Source organism: Myxine glutinosa, chromosome 2, assembly GCF_964187855.1.
Source record: "Myxine glutinosa chromosome 2, kmMyxGlut1.1, whole genome shotgun sequence".
NCBI classification, from domain to species: domain Eukaryota; kingdom Metazoa; phylum Chordata; class Myxini; order Myxiniformes; family Myxinidae; genus Myxine; species Myxine glutinosa.
The window spans coordinates 55,176,554-55,204,129 of record NC_136262.1 but is presented as its reverse complement, the minus strand read 5'-3'; the positions used below and the strand labels follow the sequence as shown (position 1 = coordinate 55,204,129).

The following is a 27,576-nucleotide window of genomic DNA, read 5'->3' as shown; positions in this document are numbered from 1 at the left end:
TACATACATGCAAGATCAAGGCTAATGAAAGAACAAGGTGATGGAGAATATGAGGGTAGGACGGTGGGGCAACAGTTGGAGAACAATAAACAATTGTTTAATTTTAAAATGAGGGCAGAGAAGAGGGGAGGAGACTCACTAACTTGCAAGTAAGAGAGTTGGGTTAGTGAATGGCGGTAAAAATATTGTGGGTATACGTAAGCATGAGAGATGACCTGAGATGGCGATGCATATCTGCCTGCTTGTAGTATTGGAAGCTTCGAGTCTTGCAGGAGAGAGTTACTGGAAGAATGCTACATCCTGGAGTTGCTCGAGAGGGTCATAGGACTGAGGGAGCAGAGGCAGCTATAGACTAGCAAGACGAGAGACGGTATGTAGCAAAGAAACTATCGACCTTTCTGCAATGTGAGAGAAACAGACTTTGTGCTTCAATCTCATCCCATGAGATGCCAATAATGCAGGAAGGTTTAGATTCCACAGATTGCAGGAGAGACAGATGTGACTCTGGGGCCCTATTACCCTGGAAAGCGATCCACAAATGGACTAACAACCAGGTTCCAACTTACTGCTAAGTAAACAGAAGCATTTGGAGAAATGAAACTTGCTTAAAGTTTCATCTCATCAAGGAATCAAACGTATGGGTCCTCTAACAACCAGGGTCCTCTAACTTGCGAGACGAGCATGTTATACAAGATGCCACTGGACTCCATGATGAATATATGATGTGCATGGCTACAATACTGGCTACACTTTTACACAGATTAAATAAAATGCCCTCAGTTAAAAAAAAATTAACAATTAAAAGACACCTATGTTTTATGTTGTAGCAAATAGTCTTGAGGACCTGCAAAAACCTGATTTTTCACATCATATCATGCACTTAGATTTGCGATGGTTGAGTAAACAAGACAAAAATGGCATATTTTCGAAATAAAACGTTACATTCTCACCATGTCAATTTTTATTTCATTGTCTTCAAATAAAATAAAACATTGATGATTAAAATTGTAATTAAATGGAATGTTTGATGTCTCGTATGTCTCCTAGTGTTGTTTTTTACATTTTCTAAAATTCCTTGAAATGTGCAATGCGTGGCAAAATAAGTGATTCGTGCATAACGCTTGGTGTCCACCAAATTCACAATAATTGTGATGTCAGTTTCATTTTCAAATCACGAAGGACTCGTGAAATTAACTTGGTGTGTAGGTTAAGAAATACCTTAAGAAGAATGCCCTTGATGCTTATTCAATCGATCAATCAGAAAGTTAATTTTTTTCGCGATAATCTTGTATTATTTTCGTGTCTGCCCCGTTATGCACGAATCACATCCCAGCAAAAGTGAAAGGAAACCCGCATCGCTCGAAACTTGATTATGTGTAACTCGGATCCCGTTTGTTGTGATAGCAAAGCAGTCACTCGCTGACAGACGACCACTCGTTTACGGATGACGTCAGAACTTGTTTTTGTGTCCGTGTTCTCCGGTGTTGCGTTATGCACGAATCCAGCGTGCGAAGTGCACTCTCGTTGTTTTCATTTTGGTGAAAACAAAGCATGCAGCAGGTCTGATGCTTCAAACTCAGATACTCCAATATATACAGAACAACATAATACAGCATACTTACTGTTTCCTGAAACTTTATTTTTCCACTCAGATGTAACACTTAGTATTGTAGCCATCCACATATACACAGTGTGCATATATATATATATATGGCAGAGTGGCCAAATGCTTTATGGCAGAGTGGCCAGATGGAAGCCAAACAGTTCAATCTTCGTTTCATCAGACCACAGAATCTTGTTTCTCACAGTCTGAGAGTCCTTTAGGTGCTTTTTTGCAAACTCCAAGCGGGCTTTCATGTGTCTTTCACTGAGGAGAGGCTTCCGTCTGGCCACTCTGCCATAAAGCCCAGATCGGTGGAGTGTTGCAGTGATGGTTGTCCTTCTGGAAGTTTCTTCCATCTCCACACAGGATCTCTGGAGCTCAGCCAGAGTGACCATCAGGTTCTTGGTCACCTCTATTACCAAGGCCCTTCTCCCCCGATTGCTCAGTTTGGCCGGGTGGCCAGCTCTAGGAAGAGTCCTGCTTGTTCCAAACTTCTTCCATTTAAGAATTATGGAGGCCGCTGTGCTCTTGGGAACCTTCAATGCAGCAGAATATTTTTTTTGTAGGCTTCCCCAGATCTGTGCCTTGACACAATCCTGTCTCTGAGCTCTGCGGGCAGTTCCTTCGACCTCATGGCTTGGTTTTTGCTCTGATATGCATTGTCAGCTGTGAGACCTTATATAGACAGGTGTGTGCCTTTCCAAATCATGTCCAATCAATTGAATTTACCACAGGTGGACTCCAATCAAGGTGTAGAAACATCTCAAAGGTGATCAAGAGAAATGGGAGGAACCTGAGCTAAATTTCAAGTGTCATAGCAAAGGGTCTGAATACTTATGTCAATGTGATATTTCAGGTTTTTCTTTTTAATAAATTTGCAAAACTTTCTAAAAGCCTGTTTTCTCTTTGTCATTATGGGGTATTGAGTGTAGATTGATGAGGGAAAAAATGAATTTAAACGATTTCAGCATAAGGCGGCAACATAACATGTGAAAAAGTGAAGGGGTCTGAATACTTTCTGAATGCACTGTATATGGAAACAGGTCTTGTCCCAGCTAATATGAATAGTCTGGAATTGTAACAAGTTAATACTGTGTTTGTTAAACACGTTTTCTTGTTGTAGGTTGTCAGACAAGTGACCAATAGGCTCGACAATATTGAATGTTGGACAAACTAGACCGTAAACCAGTATTGATCTTGTTTACAACTCTAGTTGTGTTAAATCTTTGTATAAGCCTGCTGAAAATCGTTTAATGGAGCATTTAATGCGTCTACCTTTCTTTATATTTCCTTGTAAATAGGTCTGTGGGAAATATATACTGTACACATATAATAGGAATTTTACCCTTCACTTAGCTGGCGGATTTAATCAACAGACAGCATGTTGTACCTCACAAACATTGTACTCCACCTCCCTATCATTTGCCGAGGTAATCTTACATCTGCTTGGACGTCAGCTAACATCACCTTCATCAGCGACTTCTTGTTCTGCTTTAACAGCCACAATTATTCCCACGTTATTGCAGGGTTTGCCAGGGGTAAATTTGTCTCGAGCCTTTCACGAACTGGCTGGCCAGGATCGAACCGGCTTTCACGAACCCTTTCTGGTCCATACTCAGAAATCAGTCAGTCCATACTATAAGTTAGCTCTGTGTGTGTGTGTGTGTGTGTGTGTGTGTGTGTGTGTGTGTGTGTGTGTGTGTGTGTGTGTGTGTGTGTGTGTGTGTGTGTGTGTGTGTGTGTGTGTGTGTTGTTATGTCCAACTTCCTTTTTGGGACTACTCTGCAGTAATTGGTATTTCTTTTGATTTCCCAATCGTGCTGTTCATATTTTAAGAGTGTGTAATATAATGTTGTTCCTGCTCCATGTGTAGTTCGGTTCCGTGTTTTGTGAAATACCATATGCTCTTGCGACTCAAGCGGGATCGCATGAGATCTTGCAAGAGCACGCCACACAGCTATGACCTCGCAATAAAGTAGTTGTCTTACAGAGTGAGGGGAACCCAAATGCTCGGTCCACCTTGCCGCTAATCTATCCCTTGATACACTACAAAATATACATGATGTGTCTTTTTACGATTTCCGATTCATAAAGTGGGTAATTTTGCGATTAAAAGTCGAAATCTTCTTCGTCACGATTAGCCATGACGTCATACCAGGAAGTTGACTGCCACTTCCGTATTGTTTGCAGGTTACACTGCGGTGCGATTGAACTCAAACGGCAAATCATTTTCGATGCATCCTTGGTGGTTTTAGGAATACAAACCGAGATGGTTTCATGCTACGCCAATGGCCGAAAGATCCAAGGGTTGCCAGAAATTGGACGAGGATTGCCCAATATACCCGAGTGTGGATCGGGCCTACAAAATGTTTGCATGTGTGCTCGCGATATTTTACAGAGCACTGTTCTGAAACAACAGAGATGGCTAGATATTGTAGTTATCCCCCACAAGAGATGATGCCACCCTCACGATTAAGCGGAAGAAACAGCCGTTGCTTGAAACTGTAAGATCCACCAGCACCACTCCCCCCTCCACCATCCCCCTCCGCAATCCCCCATCACCGTCACTCTAGCTAACAACACCCACAACCACACCCGCTATCCCATCATTTGGTATTTGGTAATATCGCCATCATTTGGTACGTCTCCGCAGAAATTAAAGCCATTCGGTACATCGCGGGATTTTAACCTCCTACCACAATGTGTTCAATGTTAGTTGAGCCATTTATGCTACAGTGTTATTGTACCGTGGCTGCGTATATTAATTACCTACTATTGGAACATACCTTTACACCCCTTTAGACCATTTTAAACCCTATACGCCCCCCTTAGCCACCTATACGTTTTAGACCACTTAGACACCTTAACCATTTGGAAGCATTGACCCTTTAGACCACTTAAGATCTTTACACCCTTGACCCTTCGACCTTTTAGACCCATTAGACCCTCTTTAGACACTTTCGACTCATTAGATACGCTAGACTTCTTCGACCCCTTGAACCCTCTAGACCTCTAACTACTATTGGAACATCCCCTTTCGACCCATTACACACCTTAGACCCCTTGGACACTTTAGAGACCTTTTTGACCTGAAGACCCCTTCAGACCCTTTTAGACCCTAACTGCTATTGGAAATACCCTTTAGACCCACTTAGACCTTTAGACCATTATAGAGTCCTATAGGCCTATAGACCCTTTGGAAAACTTAGACCCTTTTGACATTTTCACCCCTCAGACACCTAGACCCTTGAGACCTGTAGACCCATTATACCCCTTTATATGCACACCACACAAACAGCTATTGTCTTCTTTCAGTATACAGACAAGTAATGCGCAATCTCCACCCACCCGGAGGCCGTGTACTCTGCTAGTTTGAACAGAATTTGGACATTAGGTCACTGAATTAGTTCACCAATCAAAACCTAGAAGCATATTGTTTATTTGGATCTTACAACTGTCATGCTATGCAAGACATATTTCTTGTTTGTTTGTTTATTTATATATGCTTCGAAAACTAAAAAAAAACTAATGAACCAAAAGCAACCAAATTTTGCATGTTGACTAAGGGTACCCAAGGTAGGGTTTCTAACGGGGTTACCATATCTGTGGGATGGGGTTCAAGGTGTGGGGAAGACCCCAATTCTCTATGTGAATGTGTATTATATAGCGCCACCCGGTGGTGTCCAGTATTACAAATCATCTTATATAAATAAGGTTTAAACAACTTGGTAATCTGCATCATGGTGATGTTGAAATCTGAGTGAGAATAATTTCGAAATTTAAATAATGTTTCATTTCAATTGAGATCCAATTCTAGCCAGTGAATTTAATATATTGATGTTTATCCATGAATATGAATAAAATGGATGGCAGGTCATGGGTGCAGTTGAGCAAATATATAGTGAATTATACTCACAGATTGTGCAAAGTGTGTTTTTATGGAGAATTTGATTTATTTATAGAGACAATACAGTTTATATTGATTATGGGATGATTGTCGCAAACTGGGGTGGGTTGAGATGAGCCAAGGTAGACTCATATGGGCGAAAACCAAACATAATTGTTTCAGCTGAGGTGGTTATGGACGGAAGAGATGAGAAACCTTATTGACAATGAAGCAGAGAGGATTGCATTGTGTACTCATGTGGGATCACGGCAGGATGCAAAATGCTCATTGTTATGTCTAATTTAAATGGAAATTAAATGTGTTTTTCCATGAGATTTTGATGCAGGTATCGAGAATCATGGCATAGCTGAGTGGGGTGGTTGAGGGGAGAGGAGGGAGGGGGGCAAAGGGTCGCTTTTTGTGACTTCCTTCATTTATATAACTAGTGGGCCCGTTGGTCTATTGGAACAAATTTTCATTGTTCTTCACGGCCTTGTAGCATACCTGTCTGCTGTCGTGCTTGAACGTTAGCTTACCTTTCACCCAGCCCAGATGTTCTTGAGCCAGGGTTGAGGGGAGGGGGATTATACCTTCTTTATTATGATGCGAAATGATACTAATATTAATATTATTCGTACTAATTAATATATGCTTTGTTAAAAATGTTATCATTCATTTTGCTATTTATTTTGTAATTAGAATGCCATGCCGTGGACGAACCACATGAAACGGCATTTCCACCTTAACATGGCACGTGTTTACAAACATGGGAATTCTTCCAGATTTTTTGCAATTAAGTAGCCTAATCAACTCAAGAGATCATACCAATCATTGTGGTGTGTCACATTCCACATCAGAAAGCTCCAGTAGAACTCCACAAAAAACATGCCCCACACACACACACACAACTCATCCATTTATAGTAGATTTTGAATGCATAAACAATATCCTGCTTTATTTATGTCAAACTAAGATAGCTTTCAATCTCCCCCACCCAAGTGTTCTCTTGTGAAAACAATAGATCACCATTTGGCAATCTGAAAATGTAAATAACGTATAATCTTTAAAGAAAGGCAACAACAAAGATAATTCAGAAAGATCAAAGGTAAGTTCAATCTTTTTGGCCAATAAATATTGATTTGATTTAGGCTTTAGTGTTCCATTTGAGAGCTGAGTAAGAAGTCATAACATTTGACTTTAGCGAGCATGAAATTATACTAAACAGACAAAACTTGTTCTATAACTTGTATTCTTGCCACCCTCGTAGACCCATGTGCTTCGTCAAGCAGCTGGAGCTCCCTGAGGGAGGACAGCGGTTGGGAGTCACGCCAGCTACGCCGCGCTCCAACCTACCACGTGAGCTCGAAAAGTACGCCCGTCCCGGATTTGAGGGGGGCCCATCAGACCCCCCTTCTGGAGCACAACGCACACCTCCTCTCACTGGAGCTACCTCTCCAACACCTTGTTGGTCACTTGATCTGGTGGGATCACCGGAAAAAGACTATGATGGTACGATAAGGTCACGTACCTGGCTTGGTGTTTTATAAGCGGTTTATGTTTCCTTTGCTCATCTTGTCATTAATGCCATGTTTATTTATTCGTGAACTTTTGCTAATGGGCTGAAACATTAACATTTTTTAAAGCCATGTGCATTCCTTTACAACAGCGAGGCTCATGGAAGGGTAAGTTTGGCAGCATGCCCTTGTGATCATTTGATACAACAACACACAACAGGCATTTTAAGGCCATTTTCCCTGCAAGAGCGGGGGTTAGCCCCGCGGTCCCCATGACAATCTTCTCCATTTTGCCCTATCCTCTGCATCTCCCCTTGTTAACCCCCTTGCTCGCATTTCTTCTTCCACCATCTTTAGCCAAGTCTTTCTCCGTCTTCCCCGTCCTCTACTTCCTTCTACATTCATTTCCATCATTCTTCTCAACCAGTCACTTTCATCCTTCCTCAAAACATGACCAAACCATCTCAACCTGTTCCTCTTCACAGCATCCATCACAGGCTCTATTCCCATCATCTTTCGCAATCCATCATTTGTCTTCCTCTCTCTCAACAACACTCCACACATCCACCGAACCATTCGCATTTCCACCCTTTCCAGCCTTCGTTGCTGCTCTACGTTCATTACCCATGTCTCGCTCCCATAAATCATAACACTTCTCACACATGCAGCATACACCTTTCCCTTCAGCTTCAACGACACTCCCCTCCTCGTCAACACGCCACTCAGTTTCCAAAACTTCTTCCATGCACATCTCACTCGAGCAACTGTTTCCGAGTCTGATCCACCTTCTCAATTCAGCATGTCTCCTAGGTAACAAAATATTTTCATACCTTCCAGCTTCATGCCGTCTCCAAGATCCAACTCAACATTTCCTCCATCTGCAGCTCCCTCTGTGCACACCTTACACTTGAATGTAGCTGCCACACTGGTTAATGACCCTCTCAAACCACTACATTTTTGATGAACCCACTCAGCGCACATTGGACATTGAATGGAATTCACTCTGACACCCTGCCTGCACACAGCACACGGCCACTTCCCAGTTCTTTCCACCTCACCACATGCTTTACCACTTGCCATCACCTTCGTTTTTCCGATATTCACCTTCAGACCTTTTGTCTCCGTACATTCCTTCCACTTGTTCATCTTTTCCTTCAGTCCATCCATACTTTCTGCAATCAACACCAGATCATCTGCATACAACAACTCCCATGGTAAACCCTCCTTTACGTTCCGAGCCAGCACCTCCATCTCAGCTACAAATAGCAGTAGACTTAGTACCGACCCCTGATGCACTCCCACCTTCACCTCAAACTCACCACTGTTCCCGTCCTTCGTCCTTACAGCTGTGCACGCTCTTTTGTACATTGCCATCACTACTCTGATGAACCATTCCTCCACTCCTAACTTCCTCAATGCCCATGTCACTACTTCATGTGGAACCCTATCGAATGCTTTCTCCAGATCCACAAACCCAAGAAACAACTTCTTCCTCTTCTCCATGTACTTCTCCTGCAACTGCCTCACAATAAAAAGCGCGTCTGTCGTTCCGCTTCCTGGCATAAATCTAAACTGTATTTCGTCGATCTTCACTTTCTTTCTTATCCTCTTCTCCAACACCCTTTCCAATACCTTCATTCCATGCTCTAATAACTTTATTGCTCGGTACGAGCCACACCAGAGGGTCACCTTTCCCCTTGTATAGAGGGACGAGGGTACTCAGTTCCCAAGCCACTGGAATGCGGCCTTCTTTCACCACCAGATTACAGATCTCTGTCATTCTCTTCACACCCCAATTTCCCGCTGCCTTCAACATATCTCGCACAACTCCCGTCGGCCCTCCCTTGTGATCATTTGATCTTTCACATAATTGGATTGTCATTGCAGAGTCCCTTGTAGACATTAACTAACCTCATTCTATCTTTGATCAAATGTAGAACATTAGGTTAGTACCAGCCTATTTGAAGGGGATAAAACAAATTCAGATTTTATTTTAACACTCGTAATACCCCTTCCCTTCCCTCTGATAACCCAGCACGTATGCAAAAGTTTGTGGGGATGGGCCAGCCATAAAGGTGAAAATTGTACTTATCTATATTATAATAGCCGTAGATGATTCTGTCACTGTCTGTCTGTTGGGTGTCTGTCCGGGGTGTGGCTTACTCGGTTTGCAGAGTAGCTCCACCCATAGCTCCACCCATTATGGGAGTGGCTTCATATAATTATAAACAAATATCCACCATTTTATTAACTCGCATAGCTTTGAGGCCTGTTTTGTAGGCCCGTGGTGTCTTGCTCTCTCTGCCAGTTTTATTTCAAATCAAATTCGATATATCATTTCATTTTTCACAGTTGCTAACATAGTTTTAGACTCGGTTGAAAAAAAACGGGAAGAAAATCCAATGAAAGTTGCCCTTTATAGAACGAAATGAATTCTCAAACGCCTGTAACTTCAAGGCCATTGAGTCTCTCTCACGCCTTTATCTCCAATCTAACTCACCATATGATTTCATTTTTATCGATGGTTTTAGACTCGGTGTCAGCAATAATTGAGAACATTCCACACACGCGGGAAAATGCAGAGATATATTTTTAAAAATCTCGTCATGGTGTATCATACATCGCCCAACATGACACCGGCAACGTGTCGATATATATTAAAAATTCGCTTTTGCTTTTCCGTTATGATATATTACTTTTTCGTTTGATGACAGTCGTCACAAAAACGTCAACAATGATGCCGACATATATTTCTTCGTTTTTATTTCATTCAACATTATTAGCCGGAAGTAAAATATGTTTCAGGAAATTGCCGAGAGATATTTCTTCGTTTTTTTTATTAGTTATGTGCGCATACACTTTAAATAGGTTTATTTGAAATCTTTAATTTTCCACAAACATTCCACACACGCGGGAAAATGCAGATATATTTTTAAAAATCTCGTCATGGTGTATCATACATCGCCCAACATGACACCGGCAACGTGTCGATATATATTAAAAATTCGCTTTTGCTTTTCCGTTAAGATATATTACTTTTTCGTTTGATGACAGTCGTCACAAAAACGTCAACAATGATGCCGACATATATTTCTTCGTTTTTATTTCATTCAACATTATTAGCCGGAAGTAAAATATGTTTCAGGAAATTACCGAGAGATATTTCTTCGTTTTTTTAAATTAGTTATGTGCGCATTCACTTTAAATAGGTTTATTTGAAATCTTTAATTTTCCACAATATAATTTACTTGCCATTTATCATTTGATGATTACGAGACAAATTCCTCTTGAGGATCGTGACAATTCATGCGCTGCGTGGAAACTTCTATTTCCAAAATGAATGAGACGATCGATGAAGAACGCAGACTGGAACAGGATGTAGCAAGAAAACGAATGAGACGGGCGAACGAGTCCATCGACGAACGTCAATGCAAACTTGCGGGGTCACCCGTGGGAATCCCACGGGCATGGATGTGTGTGACATTTTGACATATTGAGTTAGATGCTGCACATTCATTTTTACAAAATGGTTACAGGCAAGTCATCAGATCCAGAAATGGTGTAATGAACACAATTTATTTACGCGCAAGCACGAAAGCAAGACGGGCCGATTTCCGATTCCGACGGGCCGACGGGCGAGACGGGCCGATTTGGAGCAAGAAAAAGAACGAGACGGGAGAAAAACGAGAGAAACGAGACGGGGAAAGCCGATTGGAGAGGCGAGTGAGGAGCGATTGGAGAGGCGTGTGAGGGATTGGAGAGGAGAGGAGTGTGAGGGATTGGAGAGGTGAGGGATTGGAGATGAGAGGAATGTGAGGGATTGGAGAGGAGAGGAGTGCTAGGTGGAGAGAGGAGAGTGTCAGGTGGAGAGAGGAGAGTGTCAGGTGGAGAGGAGTGAGGGGTCACATTATGTGAAATAAATGTGTGTATATGTGTGTGTGTGTGTGTGTGTGTGTGTGTGTGTGTGTGTGTGTGTGTGTGTATATATGTGTGTGTGTGTGTTTGTGTGTGTGTGTGTGGGTGTACATGTGTGTATGTGTATATATGTGTGTGTATATGTGTGTATGTGCATATGTGTATGTGTGTGCATGTGTGTCGGTGTACATGTGTGTGTACACGTGTGTATGTGTGTGTATATATGTGTGTATGTGTATATATGTGTGTGTCTGTATGTGTATATATGTGTGTCTGTATGTGTATATATATGTGTGTGCATGTGTGTGGGTGTACATGTGTGTGTACGTGTGTGTGTGTGTGGGTGTGTATGTATGTATATGTGTGTATGTGTATGCATGTGTGTGTGTGTGTCTGTGTGTGTGTATGTGTGTATACATATGTGTATGTGTATATGTGTGTATGTGTATATGCATGTGTCGGTGTACATGTGTGTGTACGTGTGCGTGCATGTGTGTGTGTGTGTGTGTGTGTGTGTGTGTGTGGATGTGGATGTGTGTCAGTGTACGTGTGTGTGTGTGTGTGTGTTTGTGTGGGTGTGTGAATAAGAGACCGAATTGTGAGATACAGAAATGAAAAAACGAGGTGTGTGTGTGTGTGTGTGTGTGTGTGTGTGTGTGTGGTGTGTGTGTGTGTGTGTGTGTTATTGTGAAACTGCATGTGCAGGTGCAGCATCTAACTCAATATGTCGAAATGTCACACACGTCCATGCCCGTGGGATTCCCACAGGTGACCCCACTAGTATATATATATACAGACTTGGCATTTAATATGGAATATTTTTTTTTTCTTGACTTGGGTTTACTTTCTTAACTCAGTATATCAATCTGGTGAGTTTCTTTTACACTTTGGTGATTTATTTGTTAAAAGAACCATGTCACTGATTGTCTGTCGCAGCAAGAAGTCAACAACAGGATTATATCACAGGTGGCGTGGCAAAATGTACGGACAGGTGCATTTGATGATTGGCTTCACAGTCGGGTATACAAGGGTTGTTGCGTTCTGTATTAGTGGAAAACAACTGCTGCACGTCTCCAAAAGTTATTGCCGCTTCCTCTGGAGATGGTCCGTCAACTCGACAATGCTGTTTGTCATGGAGTGGTGGCTTTACGAAATTACGGCATGAAACAGCGTGCTATTGCTCGGCAGTATGGCATCACTCAAGGTCAGGTGTCAAAGATCCTGAAACGAAATGCTCAGAGGGGTGTCCCTACTCCAATACCGAGGCCAAGACGTCCCCGCAGAACCACAAGGAGGTATGATCGCCAGCTGCACCGGTTAGTCTGCAATGGCCGTACAAAGTCAGCTAAATCCGCTTAGGGCTGAGTGGCAGCAACTGACAAATGTGCCTGTATCCAGAAGGCTTGTCAACCAATGACTGGTTCAAGCAGGCTATCGTGCCAGGCGTCCCCTGAGAAAGCCACGCCTGACCAGACAACACCGCCAGCGCCGATTGCAGTGGGCCAGAGAGCACCGTCAATGGCAGCCAGGACACTGGAATCACGTGATCTTCAGTGACGAGTCTAGATTTCTGGTCTAACGTCAAGATGGCCGCATCCGAGTGCGCAGACAAGTGCATGAAGCCTACAACAAAGATTGTATAGTGCCAAGAGTCCAAGCTGGAGGTGGTGGGGTGACCGTTTGGGCTGCTTTTCATGCAGGGGGCAAAACTGACCTGGTTGTTCTGAATGGAAACCTGAACCAGTTCAAGTACAGGGCCATTCTGGAAGAAACATTGCTTCCATTTGCTCGTGCAGCCTTTCGAGGAAACTTTGTCTTCCAAGATGACAATGCACGGCCTCATCGTGCTCGCATGATCCAACACTTTCTTGCTGACCATGGTGTAGAGCATATGGAGTGGCCTGCCATTTCCCCGGATATGAATCCGATAGAGAACTTGTGGGCAGAATTAACGCGTCAAATCGACCACTTGGACCAGCAGCCGACCTCTGTGCGTGAATTGCAACAGGCTATTGTCACTGCATGGCAAGCGATTCCTGTCCAAACCTTGGCAAATCTCGTGAACAGCATGCCTCAACGTGTACGTGCTCTCCTGAATGCTCGTGGGGGTTACACGAAGTACTGAACTGTAATTTTACTGTCCGTAATCCCAGTCGTAATTTAACTTTTGTTTTTGTTAAAAAAAAAATTGGCTAATGTGCAAAATAAAGAGATACTTCTGGAAAACGTACAGAAGTTTAACACAGTACTGTCCATGAATTGAGTTCAATATCAGTTTACATCACTTTCAATTATCAATTTATTTGTTTCGAAATGTTAAATGTGGTTTTTGTTTCTCTTAAAGGTCACATTAACAAAATCTAGAATAATTTCAACATAATTCCAATGAATTTTTGGTTCTAAGACATCTTGAAAAGTAAGTTCACCCCCACAAAAAAAATATTCCATATTAAATGCCACTTCTGTATATATATATACACATATATACATATATACATACACACACACACACACACAATTGCCTTATTACCTCCGTCACCAAAGGCGGACAGATGTTATGTTTTCACCCTTGTTTGTCTGTGAGCAGGATATCTTATCGAGTTTTTTTTGTTGTTTTTTTTTTGGAGTGTGTATTAGTAGAAACGGGAATTCAACGTAAAGTGATGATTTGGACAGTGACACGTGGAACATGTTTACCTTGTAGAGATAACGGCGGTCCACTCAGAAGGAGAACTATCGTTAGCAATTAAAATATATACATGTCATGCATAGCATGATACTTGCAAAATCCAAATAAACAACAGTTGCCATGGAAACAGCTATTTGATAATTGGAAAATATGAGCTATCAAGTGTTTTACATGATGGAATGTCGTGCATAACAAATTTGGTTGACACATTTTGTAATTGCCCCCTAATAGGTGGTTTAGATGTTTTGGATGGCATTGACTTTGACCTTTGACAAATTTTGACCAGATTTTATAAACATGTACTGCACATACATACAAATAGGCTGTGTAAGCTTTGAAGCTTACATCTTGATAAGATATGATAGCCATATATGATTTCCAGCCATATGATATCTTGAAAACTTCCTGAGATTTGGCAATAATAAAATCACAAAAATATCCCATTTGATTCATAAGTTGTGAAATTGTTGTCATGGACACCGTTTTATCTTTGCCACATGGAACCTTTTCTTTGCCACGTGTGACTTTTTCTATACCACGTGGGACATTTTCTATACCACGTGGGACATTTTCTATACAACACAACTTTTGTGTTGTGACTAAAGTTTGTTCTTGGCCATAAGAAAATCGAAATCTAATGGGGTCTACGGGGTGGGGGGGGGGGGGGGGGCGGGGGGGGGGAGTCAAAGTGGGTCCAGGTTTGACCCCTCCAAAATAGATATTTGCTTTCTTCTCTGAAACCTGAAACTACACACGCAATTTCGATGAAACTTGACCATAACCTTCATAACCCGTGCTGTAACAAAGTTTGTTCACGGCATTAGAAAAATTGGGGTCTGAGGAGGTATATGGGGTTGGGGAAAAGGGAGTTTTGTTTGTTTAAAGTCTTATGATTATGTTAGTTTGATTCTACATGCTGCTCTGTCTTGGAGCAAACAATGAAATTAGTTTTAAATACCTTTAGTCAGTGCAGCATACTGTTTATACTACCAGGTGAGTGTCAGGGGTATTGCCCCTATGTTTCTATACCACGTGGGACCTTTCTATACCATGTGAGTCTTTTCTCTTTGCCACTTGGGACATGTATATAGACTCTCATAGGTACTGTATATATATACACACACACACACACATACAGTCGGTGTATATTTGAGAAGCAAAGGTGGAAGTCGACTCTGTCACAACATTAAGACTACAAGTCAGAGCAGGGGAAACAACTCATCATGTATCTACTGGATTATTAAAAGGAGGAAATTTATTTGAAGAGTGACTATGGACCAACAAGAAACATTTCAGTTTTGGCATGATACAGTTTTATTAGGTATCCATCAAGGACTTAACCATTTCACAACAATAGAGTGCTGAAATTTACTGTATATGCAGCATCTTACTATAATTCACCAAATGTCCGTCTGTCTGTTCGAAGGTACCGTAAAAACTGCTGAACCGATTGCAAAGATATTTTGTGTGGGTAATCCTGGGACCCCTGGGAGTAAAATAGGCTATTTAGTTTTCCCAATTTCAGCTTTGGTCTCCAGCATTCTCAGGTTTGGACTCCCGCATAACATTCGCGTTCGCATAGCGGTCATTGTGACGATGTTCTCATTGTGACGATGTTGTGACAATGTATGTGTTCACGTTAGTGTTTGACGTGACGGTGTGAACGTAATTTCGTAATGTTTTTCACGTCGTAATCCTTTAATGAACGTTTAAAGGTCCACAGACACGGAATCTCACTCAAAATGCATTTGATCTCATCCAAATGAGTCTTTTTATGGTGAATTCAAATATGGCATTGATTTTTTGTTATATTCACTCTGAAACATTAAAAATGAAAGAAAACCGAACCACTTGGGAACGCCCCTAAAAATTCTGCCCCATACCTCAAAGCCGATGACGTAACCCATGTGACGTCACCCCCAACGCAACTCGCTTCCAAGCATGCTCCACGTGCATTTGCTTGATACAAATCAAACACTTATTTTAACTCCAATTTACATTCTGTTTCCACTTTTAGTGAGAAGTAGGTGTCTGTGAAACCATTCATAAACTTTATTTGGTGCAAATCGGATAATGTTTAGCCGAGTTACCTCAGACCGTGAGTTGTTAATTATTTAATTCACCCATAGTTGAATATGTGCAGGCTACTCCACGGAGCGACCTTGCGGGCTTGTTTTAACTCCAATTTACATTCTGCTTCCACTTTTAGTGAGAAGTAGGGGGTCTGTGAAACCATTCATAAACTTTATTTGGTGCAAATCGGATAATGTTTAGCCGAGTTACCTCAGACCGTGAGTTGTTAATTATTTAATTCACCCATAGTTGAATATGTGCAGGCTACTCCACGGAGCGACCTTGCGGGCTTGTTTTAACTCCAATTTACATTCTGCTTCCACTTTTAGTGAGAAGTAGGGGGTCTGTGCAACCATTCATAAACTTTATTTGGTGCAAATCGGATAATTTTTAGCCCAGTTACCTCAGACCGTGAGTTGTTAATTATATAATTCACCCATAGTTGAATACGTGCAGGCCGCTCCACGGAGCGACCTTGTGGGCTTATCAACGAGGCGAGGCGTGACACACATGTGGCTCAGCATACCTCAGATCAAGATCAAGCAAATCAAAAGTAGAGTACGTACAAATTACATGGAACGGATCGCGGGCCGAAGCATAGCGAATCGAGATGGCATGGACTTCAATCTGGAGGTGATGTCATACGTCATGTGATCTGGTAGCAGTGAAATTTGGGGTTTTATTTAGGGCGGGGCTTAGCAGGGTGCAAAAGCGCTAAAAAGGAAAGGAAAAAAAATTATATAAAATAAAATTAGCTATTACTTATTACAAGAAATCGATTTCTATTTAAAAAAAACTGATACTCATACAAATAAGTCAAAAATGTTCTGCATGTCTGTGGACCCTTAATGTTTAATGAACGTTTAATGTTTAATGAACGTTTAATGCCCTTCGATGTCCGCGCACGCACGCTACACTGGACGGGCCAGCGTGTACCTTGCCCTTCGCCGTCAGGCTCCGGTAAACTGCTGAGCCCCATCCGTGATGGGGACTGGGGCTTGAGACAGTGTCCCACGAACGAGGAGTTCTCAGTAAGTGCGAGTCATCAGCTCGCATTGATTAAGTCCCTGTCCTTTGTGTATACCGCCCGTCGCTACTACCGATCGGACGGTTTGATGAGATCTTCGGATCAGCCCCTGCACAGGCCATTCTCGGCTCGAGCCGGTGCACCGAAAAGATGAGCGAACTTGACTGTCTCGAGGAAGTAAAAGTTGTAACAAGGTTTCCGTAGGTGAACCTGTGGAAGGATCATTATCGGGACGACATGAGAGCGATCGAGACGCAAGACGTACGTGGTACGTGATCGTCCATGTACTGTTTAGATTTTGATGATTTGCATGTGATATGATTCAATGGATGTTTATATGAATCGTTTAAAATAAAAAGCCTTCAATTTCTGATATTTTACCTTTTCATTTGGGCTTCCCAATTGAAGCCCCGCCCGTAGGACGGGTACTGTTGCTAGTTTAAACAAGTATTCTGAGTATTGCACTGCAATACATGTCCCCTACCAAAGTTCAAAGTGCCATAACTTTGTCAAAAATGATAGAATATGCAAATTTATGCACGGTTGATGCTGGTTTTCAAACTTGATCTGAGGTATGCTGAGACACGTGGGTCATGCCTCACCTCGTTGATAAGCCCGCAAGGTCGCTCCCTGGAGCAGCCTGCACGTGTTGCAATGTGTGAATTATATAAATTATTACCAACTCACGGTCTGAGGTACTAGCGATTCAAGAGATATCCATAAAAAAAAATTTTTTTTCCTTTAATTAACGATATCTGCCAAACCACGTGCCCTATCGCAAATTCCAAAAGGACATTTTAGTAGACTGACATGCTGAACAGATTTGTGAAGTTTCCCCTCGATTGGATCAAAAATGAGGGATGGGCTCTGTTTTAAAGGTTCATGCTTAAAAACGTCATAACTCTGAAACCATCAGTAATTTATCATATTTTCCGGTTCACGATCAATGATCGATGTGTATATATATGTTGCTCGGCTTGGCTCCGCCCCTCCCGAAAGCACGCGCTGTGTCGCGCTGTTGACGTTCGCGAGAGGAGGCTGAGGGCGTGCGGTGCGGCTTGAGGAGAACTCGAGAATAAACAAGAGATACCCATTTAAAAAAAAAAAAATTCGTTTAATTAACGATATCTGCCAAACCACGTGCCCTATCGCAAATTCCAAAAGGACATTTTAGTAGACTGACATGCTGAACAGATTTGTGAAGTTTCCCCTCAATTGGATCAAAAATGAGGGAGCTCGGTTTTAAAGGTTCATGCTTAAAAACGTCATAACTCTGAAACCATGTGACGCATGACGTCATGCTCGCTGACGTTTTTGTTCGTCATGGGTATGCGATTCTGCCTGCAAAGTTTGGCCTCGATCTGTTCAGCCGTTGCAGAGAAAAAGGGGTTTTCGTGTTTTCACGAAAAACAATATGGCGACCGAACCACGTGACCTGTGACGTCATAATTACCATTAAAATATTCTACAGACCGAGTCCCTCCTATGGTGAAAATTTGATCTCAATCGGTCCTATTATTGCAGAGAAATTGGTTTTTAAAGGAAATTAAAACTTAAAATGGCACTGAGTTAAGGATCATCAGAATTATCAGAATTCCCAAAGCTCAAAGTGCCATAACTTTGTTAAAAATGATCGAAACGTCGTGAAGTTCGAACTTGACCTGTAACTTATCATGAGGAAACCATGTGCCAAGTTTGAAATCATTAGCATTAAGCGTTTAGAAAGAAAGTCCGGAAAACTGTTCTTTGCGTGACGGACTGACGGCGTGCAAACCTATAGTCCCCTCCGGTGTACACCGGTAGGGGACTAATAATGCACCGATATATAAGAGAGTATACTGAAGAAGTAGATTAAAATTTGGCACGCATTGAACTCTGTGGGGCAAAGAAGACAAATATCAGGACAAAGTGTGAAAAATGACTTCAAGATAACATTTTATAGGCACCACGTGTATATCGGTTATTAATAGACCTCACGATGCTCTAATGTAATTGTGATAATAGAATGTGTGTCTATTCGTGCTTTATAAAGTCAGAATTAAAAATAATAGGATATGTTGTGGCATATATGTAAATCATTTGCATTATATGTAGATAGCATCTAAGACGTGTGTGTGTGTGTGTGTGTGTGTGTGTGTGTGTGTGTGTGTGTGTGTGTGTGTGTGTGTGTGTGTGTGTGTGTGTGTGTGTGTGTGTGTGTGAGAGAGAGAGAGAGAATGAGAGAGAGAATGAATTAATTAGAATTTCCACTCTCCCACTGCTAAGCGCTGGCATCTTCACCCAGGAAATATGTGAAGCTATGCAATGGATAATCCCATTTTGGAGAGTTAGTAAATGCATTGTGATAAACAGATAAACCCAAAAACAAAAGACACCTGCTTAGCCCCTATTGGAAAGCCCATATTACTTCCCCACCCTACTGCACAGGAAAGTCGTTTGACAAAGTCGACAGCCCCATTCCTGATGTCGGGGTTTCTCCTTACGACCTTACACAGGATGTAGACGCCGCTCATCTTGCTGCTGCTGCCATCCTCAACCTGTCCACACGTTGCCGTCAGGGGCTAACTAAGGTGAGGTAAAGTTTTCCAGGTGAGCTTCACACAGTTACCTGACTATCCATATGGCTCATCTGTGTTTTTTGTGATGAAGAATTATGATAGACAGATTAGAAAATCCTGCCAGTATGCTTCAATTTGAAGATTTGAGTCTTATTGATATGAGAGAAATCTGCAGGTTACATCCTGTTTGCATTGCCCACAATTGGGCACAATCAGCAAGAGAATGAACGAACAGGAAAAAACACACAGAGAGAGAGAGAGAGGAGGGGAGGAAACACTGAAGCCAGCATGTCAGAAGGTTGGGTTGGGAAGGGTTAATGGGGAAATAATGATCATGGGTCAGGATGGAGGGAGACACGAGGTGATGGTGCACTGCCTGCTGAAGCTCTGGAGGGAAGAGTGGGGAAGAATGCGCTCTGGAAGGCAGTTCCAGAGATGGAAGAATCCCTACCCCGTTAAGAATCCTGTGCAGGCACTGGCAACTTGCTCGTCATTTGATATACTCTGCAAATGGGGAGTATCCCAGAATACAACAACAACAACAACATGCATTTTAAGGCCATTTTCCCTGCGAGAGCGGGGGTTAGCCTTGCGGGCTCCATGACAATCTTCTCCATTTTGCCCTATTTTCTGCATCTCTCCTTGTTCACCCCCTTGCCCGCATTTCTTCTTCCACCATCTTTAGCCAAGTCTTTCTCGGTCTTCCCCACCCTCTACTTCCTTCTACATTCATTTCCACCACTCTTCTCAACCAGTCACTTTCATCCTTCCTCAACACATGACCAAACCATCTCAACCTGGTTCTCTTCACAGCATCCATCACAGGCTCTAATCCCATCATCTTTCGCAATTCATCATTTGTCTTCCTCTCTCTCAACGATACTCCACACATCCACCGAACCATTCGCATTTCCACCCTTTCCAGCCTTCGTTGCTGCTCTACGTTCATTACCCATGTCTCGCTCCCATAAATGATAACACTTCTCACACATGCAGCATACACCTTTCCCTTCAGCTTCAACGACACTCCCCTCCTCGTCAGCACACCATCTAGCAACCGTTGCCGAGTCTGATCCACCTTCTCCATTCAACATGTCTCCTCAGTAGCAAAATGTTTTCACATCTTCCAGCTTCATGCCGTCTCCAAGATGCAACTCAACATTTCCTCCATCTGCAGCTCCCTCTGTGCACACCTTACACTTGAATGTAGCTGCCACACTGGTTAATGACCCTCTCAGACCACTACATTTTTGATGAACCCACTCTGTGCACATTGTACATTGAATGGAGTTGTAAGGTGTGCACAGATTCAATTGTAAGTTAGTAATATTGTAAGACTCAATTGTAAGGTTTCAGAATACCCAACTCAATTGAAGACCTGTACAAAAGCATCAATCCAGAATGTCTGAAGGCCGCCACACATGAGCCTATGCAACGCTGACGCAACAAAACAAGATGGTCAGTGACAGATATACGACACTATTTTCTTTAAACAAAATGGTAATGAAGAAGAAATGCAAGGAAATTATGAGAACGGTGAAAGCTCTGAGCACTGCCGCTTTGGCAATAGTGCTGGTACGTCGCCGATGGTGTGCCAGGAGAAAAGCAGCTGTGGGTAAAGCTTTGGGTCGAGAGAAGGCCGGCGCAGGGAGTGTTCAACAACTTGATCGTGGAGCTTGTTGTAAAAGATAAGACAACTCATATTTATATTTACTAGTAAATACCAGTTCCTTCTGGGAATGTGCCGCTGCATTAAACTCACATTCCCGCTTGTTTGTCTTTAATCCTGGAAAGACGGGACACACAGTGATATGACGCTACGGTCGGAAGCTACAGGAAGCTGAAATTTAATTGGTTGATACATTTCGCCGTTTCTGCGATGGTCGGATACTGCTGCACAATACATGATGATGCACGATTGTCACCGCTAACTCGTCGTAAGAGGTGACCATGTTCAACTTTTATGATTGTTCCCAACGCACACACCTGAAAAACATGTTGACGGCAATTGTCAACTGTCGCACATTACATGATTATCAAATACTGTGGACTAAGCCTTTGCCGACAATCTTGTTGCATTGTGTCGGCTGGTGTGTTGTGGCCCAATTGGCCTCCAGGCACAAATATGACCCAATCTTGTAAGATCAGAGACCAGCTTGGTCCGTGTAATTAACCTGGAGACCATTTACAAGGCCATATATATGGATCCAGTCCTTAAAAAGCTCTTTGCTGGAGTCCACAAAATTCTCAAACTGTGCTATCGAGTGCCAGTCAGCTCAGCATCATTCGAGCAAGTTCATTCAGTCCTGAGAAGGGTGAAAAACTATCTGAGGTCGACCATGAGCTAACAAATGCTGAACAACGCTCTTAACTCCCATGCTGTGAAAGATCACACAGACAATATCGACATTAGCAAAAAGGAGGAAGTATTTTGGCCATTTTGACTGAAGCCAGCGAAACAAATACTCAAAGTGCGTAGAATTAATCTTTGAATTGCAGAATCTACCACTGAATTTTGCTGAAATAGATAGCTATCAAACGTAAAAGACACAAATGTCACATCACGATCAGCCCATCCTGGGGGGAATAACTCTGTCTTTTAAATAATGGAATACCTGAAATATTTCACCCCCTCATTGCCCAGTGAAAAAGGTAGAATTCAAATTCTTCTTTCGAAAAAAACAAAGCATATATATATATATATATATATATATATATATATATATATATATATATATCTATATTATAATAGCCGTAGATGATTCTGTCTGTCTGTCTGTCTGTCTATCTGTTGGGTGTCTGTCCGGGGTGTGGCTTACTCGGTTTGCAGAGTAGCTCCACCCATAGCTCCACCCATTCTGGGAGTGGCTATAAACAAATATCCACCATTTTATTAACTCGCATAGCTTTGAGTCCTGTTTTGTAGGCCCGTGGTGTCTTGCTCTCCCCCAGTTTTATTTCAAATCAAATTCGATAAATCATTTCATTTTTCACAGTCGCTAACATAGTTTTAGACTCGGTTGAAAAAAAACGGGAAGAAAATCCAATGAAAGTTGCCGTTTATAGAACGAAATGAATTCTCAAAGGCCTGTAACTTCAAGGCCATTGAGTCTCTCTCACGCCTTTATCTCCAATCTAACTCACCATATGATTTCATTTTTATCGATGGTTTTACTTTTAGACTCGGTGTCAGCAATAATTGAGAACAATCCACACACGCGGGAAAATGCAGAGATATATTGGTGTATCATACACCGCCCAACATGACACCGCCGGCAATGTGTCGATATATATTAAAAATTCGCTTTTGCTTTTCCGTTATGATATACTGTATTACTATTTCGTTTGATGATAGTCGTCACAAAAACGTCAACAATGATGCCGACATATATTTCTTCGTTTTTATTTCATTCAACATATTAGCCGGAAGTAAAATATGTTTCAGGAAATTGCCGAGATATTTCTTCGTTTTTTTTATTAGTTATGTGCGCATACACTTTAAATAGGTTTATTTGAAATCTTTAATTTTCCACAAACATTCCACACACGCGGGAAAATGCAGAGATATATTTTTTTAAATCGCGTCATGGTGTATCATACACCGCCCAACATGACACCGACGGCAATGTGTCGATATCTATTTTAAATTCGATTTTTCACAGTCGCTAACATAGTTTTAGACTCGGTTGAAAAAAAACGAGAAGAAAATCCGATGAAAGTTGCCGTTTATAGAACGAAATGAATTCTCAAATGCCTGTAACTTCAAGGCCATTGAGTCTCTCTCACGCCTTTATCTCCAATATAACTCACCATATGATTTCATTTTTATCGATGGTTTTAGAGTCGGTGTCAGCAATAATTGAGAACATTCCACACACGCGGGAAAATGCAGATATATTTTTTAAAATCGCGTCATGGTGTATCATACACCGCCTAACATGACACCGACGGCAACGTGTCGATATATATTAAAAATTCGCTTTTGCTTTTCCGTTAAGATATATTACTTTTTCGTTTGATGACAGTCGTCACAAAAACGTCAACAATGATGCCGACATATATTTCTTCGTTTTTATTTAATTCAACATTATTAGCCGGAAGTAAAATATGTTTCAGGAAATTACCGAGAGATATTTCTTCGTTTTTTAAAATTAGTTATGTGCGAATACACTTTAAATAGGTTTATTTGAAATCTTTAATTTTCCACAATATAATTTACTTGCCATTTATCATTTGATGATTACGAGACAAATTCCTCTTGAGGATCGTGACAATTCATGCGCTGCGTGGAAACTTCTATTTCCAAAATGAATGAGACGATCGATGAAGAACGCAGACTTGAACAGGATGCAGCAAGAAAACGAATGAGACGGGCGAACGAGTCCATCGACGAACGTCAATGCAAACTTGCGGGGTCACCCGTGGGAATCCCACGGGCATGGATGTGTGTGACATTTCGACATATTGAGTTAGATGCTGCACATTCATTTTTACAAAATGGTTACTGGCAAGTCATCAGATCCAGAAATGGTGTAAAAACCACCGTTTAGAGGCCATTTTTCCCCGCAAAGCGGGGGTTGGCCTTTTCGGGGACCGTGGTAGTTGTTGTTTTTTTGTCCCCTTTTTGAAGCAATGTTTTACGGCCGGATGCCCTTCCTGACGCCAACCCTTTTTGCCGCCTTCAACGACAAACAGGGAATTACCAGTGAACTGGTACTCAATTAGCCGACCTCGGAAGGATGACAGGCTGAGTCAACCCCCCTGGCATTAATTCGGCGATCGACCGAGATTCGAACCCAGGATCCTAAGCCGGCACCCTAGCCGCTAGCCCAACACCAGAAATGGTGTCATGAACACAATTTATTTACGCACAAGCACAAAAGCAAGACGGGCCGATTTCCGATTCCGACGGGCCGACGGGCGAGACGGGCCGATTTCCGATTCCGACGGGCCGATTTGGAGCAAGAAAAAGAACGAGACGGGAGAAAAAGGAGAGAAACGAGACGGGGAAAGCCGATTGGAGAGGCGAGTGAGGCGCGATTGGAGAGGAGTGTGAGGCGCGATTGGAGAGGAGTGTGAGGCACGATTGGAGAGGAGTGTGAGGCGTGATTGGAGAGGAGTGTGAGGCACGATTGGAGAGGAGTGATTGGAGGGGAGTGTGAGGCACGATTGGAGAGGAGTGAGGCACGATTGGAGAGGAGTGTGAGGCGCGATTGGAGAGGAGTGTGAGGCGCGATTGGAGAGGAGTGTGAGGCGCGATTGGAGAGGCGTGTGAAGGATTGCAGAGGAGAGGAGTGTGAGGGATTGGAGAGGTGAGGGATTGGAAAGGAGAGGGATGTGAGGGTTTGGAGAGGAGAGGAGTGCTAGGTGGAGAGAGGAGAGTGTCAGGTGGAGACAGGAGAGTGTCAGGTGGAGACAGGAGAGTGTCAGGTGGAGAGGAGTGAGGGGTCACATATTATGTGAAATAACTAAATTCACACCATTTCTGGATCTGATGACTTGCCAGTAACCATTTTGTAAAAATGAATGTGCAGCATATAACTCAATATGTCGAAATGTCACACACATCCATGCCCGTGGGATTCCCACGGGTGACCCCGCTAGTATATATATATATATATATATATATATGTATGTACATATATATATATATGTATATATATATATATATATATATATATATATATATATATATATATATATATATATATATATACATACATACACTGTTAATACCTCCTAGCTTGGTATGTGGTTGGTCATCTTGATGAGTTCCAACAAGAGCGAAACAATGGTCGCTAACTCCACGATCCTTTGATTGTGATCTTCGATCCCGGCCTGAGATCCTCGATCTTCGATCCTTAGGTATGTGCTGCTGAAGCTATCCGGGCAGGAAGTGAAGCAGTATGCACGAGTTCATGGTGTTTAAACATTATATACAGATTTGGCATTTAATATGGAATTTTTTTTGGTGGGGGTGAACTTACTTTTCAAGATGACTTAGAACCAAAAGTTAATTGGAATTATGTTGAAATTATTCTAGATTTTGTTAATGTGACCTTTAAAAGAAACAAAAACCACATTTGACATTTCGAAGCAAATAAATTGATCCTTGAAAGTGATGTAAACTGATATCGAACTCAATTCACGGACAGTACTGTGTTAAACTTCTGTACGTTTTCCAGAAGTATCTCTTTATTTTGCACATTAGCCAAATTTGTTTTCAACAAAAACAAAAGCTAAATTATGACTGGGATTACGGACAGTAAAATTACAGTTCAGTACTTCGTGTAACCCCCACGAGCATTCAGGAGAGCACGTGCACGTCGAGGCATGCTGTTCACGAGATTTGCTAAGGTTTGGACAGGAATCGATTGCCATGCAGTGACAATAGCCTGCTGCAATTCACGCACAGAGGTGCTGCTGGACCAAGTTGTCGATTTGACGCATTAATTCTGCCCCCAAGTTCTCTATCGGATTCATATCCGGGGACATGGCAGGCCACTCCATATGCTCTACACCACGGTCAGGAAGAAAGTGTTGGATCATGCGAGCACGATGAGGCCGTGCATTGTCATCTTGGAAGACAAAGTTTCCTCGAAAGGCTGCACAAGCAAATGGAAGCAATGTTTCTTCCAGAATGGCCCTGTACTTGAACTGGTTCAGGTTTCCATTCAGAACAACCAGGTCAGTTTTGCCCCCTGCATGAAAAGCAGCCCAAACGGTCACCCCACCACCTCCAGCTTGGACTCTTGGCACTATACAATCTTCGTTGTGGGCTTCATGCACTTTGGCTGCGCACTCGGACGTGGTCATCTTGACGATAGACCAGAAATCTAGACTCGTCACTGAAGGTCACGTGATTCCAGTGTCCTGGCTGCCATTGACGGTGCTCTCTGGCCCACTGCAATCGGCGCTGGCGGTGTTGTCTGGTCAGGCGTGGCTTTCTCAGGGGACGCCTGCCACGATAGCCTGCTTGAACCAGTCGTTGGTTGACTAGCCTTCTGGATACAGGCACATTTGTCAGTTGCTGCCACTCAGCCCTAAGCCGATTAGCTGACTTGGTACGGCCATTGCAGACTAACCGGTGCAGCTGGCGATCATCTCTCCTTGTGGTTCTGCGTGGACGTCCTGGCCTCGGTATTGGAGTAGGGACACCCCTCTGAGCATTTCGTTTCAGGATCTTTGACACCTGACCTTGAGTGATGCCATACTGCCGAGCAACAGCATGCCGTTTCATGCCAGAATTTCGTAAAGCCACCACTCCATGACAAACAGCATTGTCAAGTTGACGGACCATCTCCAGAGGAAGCGGCAATAACTTTTGTAGACGTGCAGCAGTTGTTTTCCACTACTACAGAACACAACCCTTATATACCCGATTGTGAAGCCAATCGTCAAATGTACCTGTCTTTACATTTTGTCACGCCACCTGTGATATAATCCTGCTATTGACTTCTTGCTGCGAAAGGCAATCAGTGACATGGTTCTTTCAACAAAGACATCACCGAAGGGTAAAAGAAACTCACCAGATTGAGTGAGTAAATTGAACCAGAGTTCAGAAAGTAAACCCAAGACAAGAAAAAAAAAAAATTCCATATTAAATGCCAAGTCTGTATGTATATGTACAATAACATATGCAATAATAACAATATATATATATATATATGTATATACAGTATATATATTATATATGTATATATGTATATATATATATATATATATATATATATATATATATATATATATATATATATATATATATATATATATATATATATATATATATATATATATATATATATATATATACTAGTGGGGTCACCCGTGGGAATCCCACGGGCATGGACGTGTGTGACATTTCGACATATTGAGTTAGATGTTGCACATTCATTTTTACAAAATGGTTACTGGCAAGTCATCAGATCCAGAAATGGTGTAATGAACACAATTTATTTATTTCACATAATATGTGACCCCTCACTCCTCTCCACCTGACACTCTCCTCTCTCCATCTGACACTCTCCTCTCTCCACCTGACACTCTCCTCTCTCCATCTAGCACTCCTCTCCTCTCCAATCCCTCACATTCCTCTCCTCTCCATTCCCTCACCTCTCCAATCCCTCACACTCCTCTCCAATCCCTCACACTCCTCTCCTCTCCAATCTCTCACACTCCTCTCCAATCCCTCATACTCCTCTCCAATCGCACCTCACACTCCTCTCCAATCGGCCTCACATTCCTCTCCAATCATGCCTCACACTCCTCTCCAATCGTGCCTCACACCCCCCTCCAATCGCTCCTCACTCTC

At 42.3% G+C, this 27,576-nt stretch overlaps 1 protein-coding gene across 4 annotated transcripts in view; it reads left to right on the top strand.

Annotated features, from left to right (window-relative positions):
* LOC137421785 (myelin transcription factor 1-like protein) overlaps positions 1–27,576 on the top strand; it is a 253,738-nt gene that overhangs the window by 96,701 nt on the left and 129,461 nt on the right. For all 4 annotated transcript variants that reach the window (XM_068108183.2, XM_068108181.2, XM_068108184.2 and 1 more), the window contains exons 11-12: positions 6,757–6,998; positions 19,135–19,277. In XM_068108183.2, the coding sequence (XP_067964284.2) occupies positions 6,757–6,998; positions 19,135–19,277 (385 nt within the window). The remainder of the gene's footprint in view (positions 1–6,756; positions 6,999–19,134; positions 19,278–27,576) is intronic.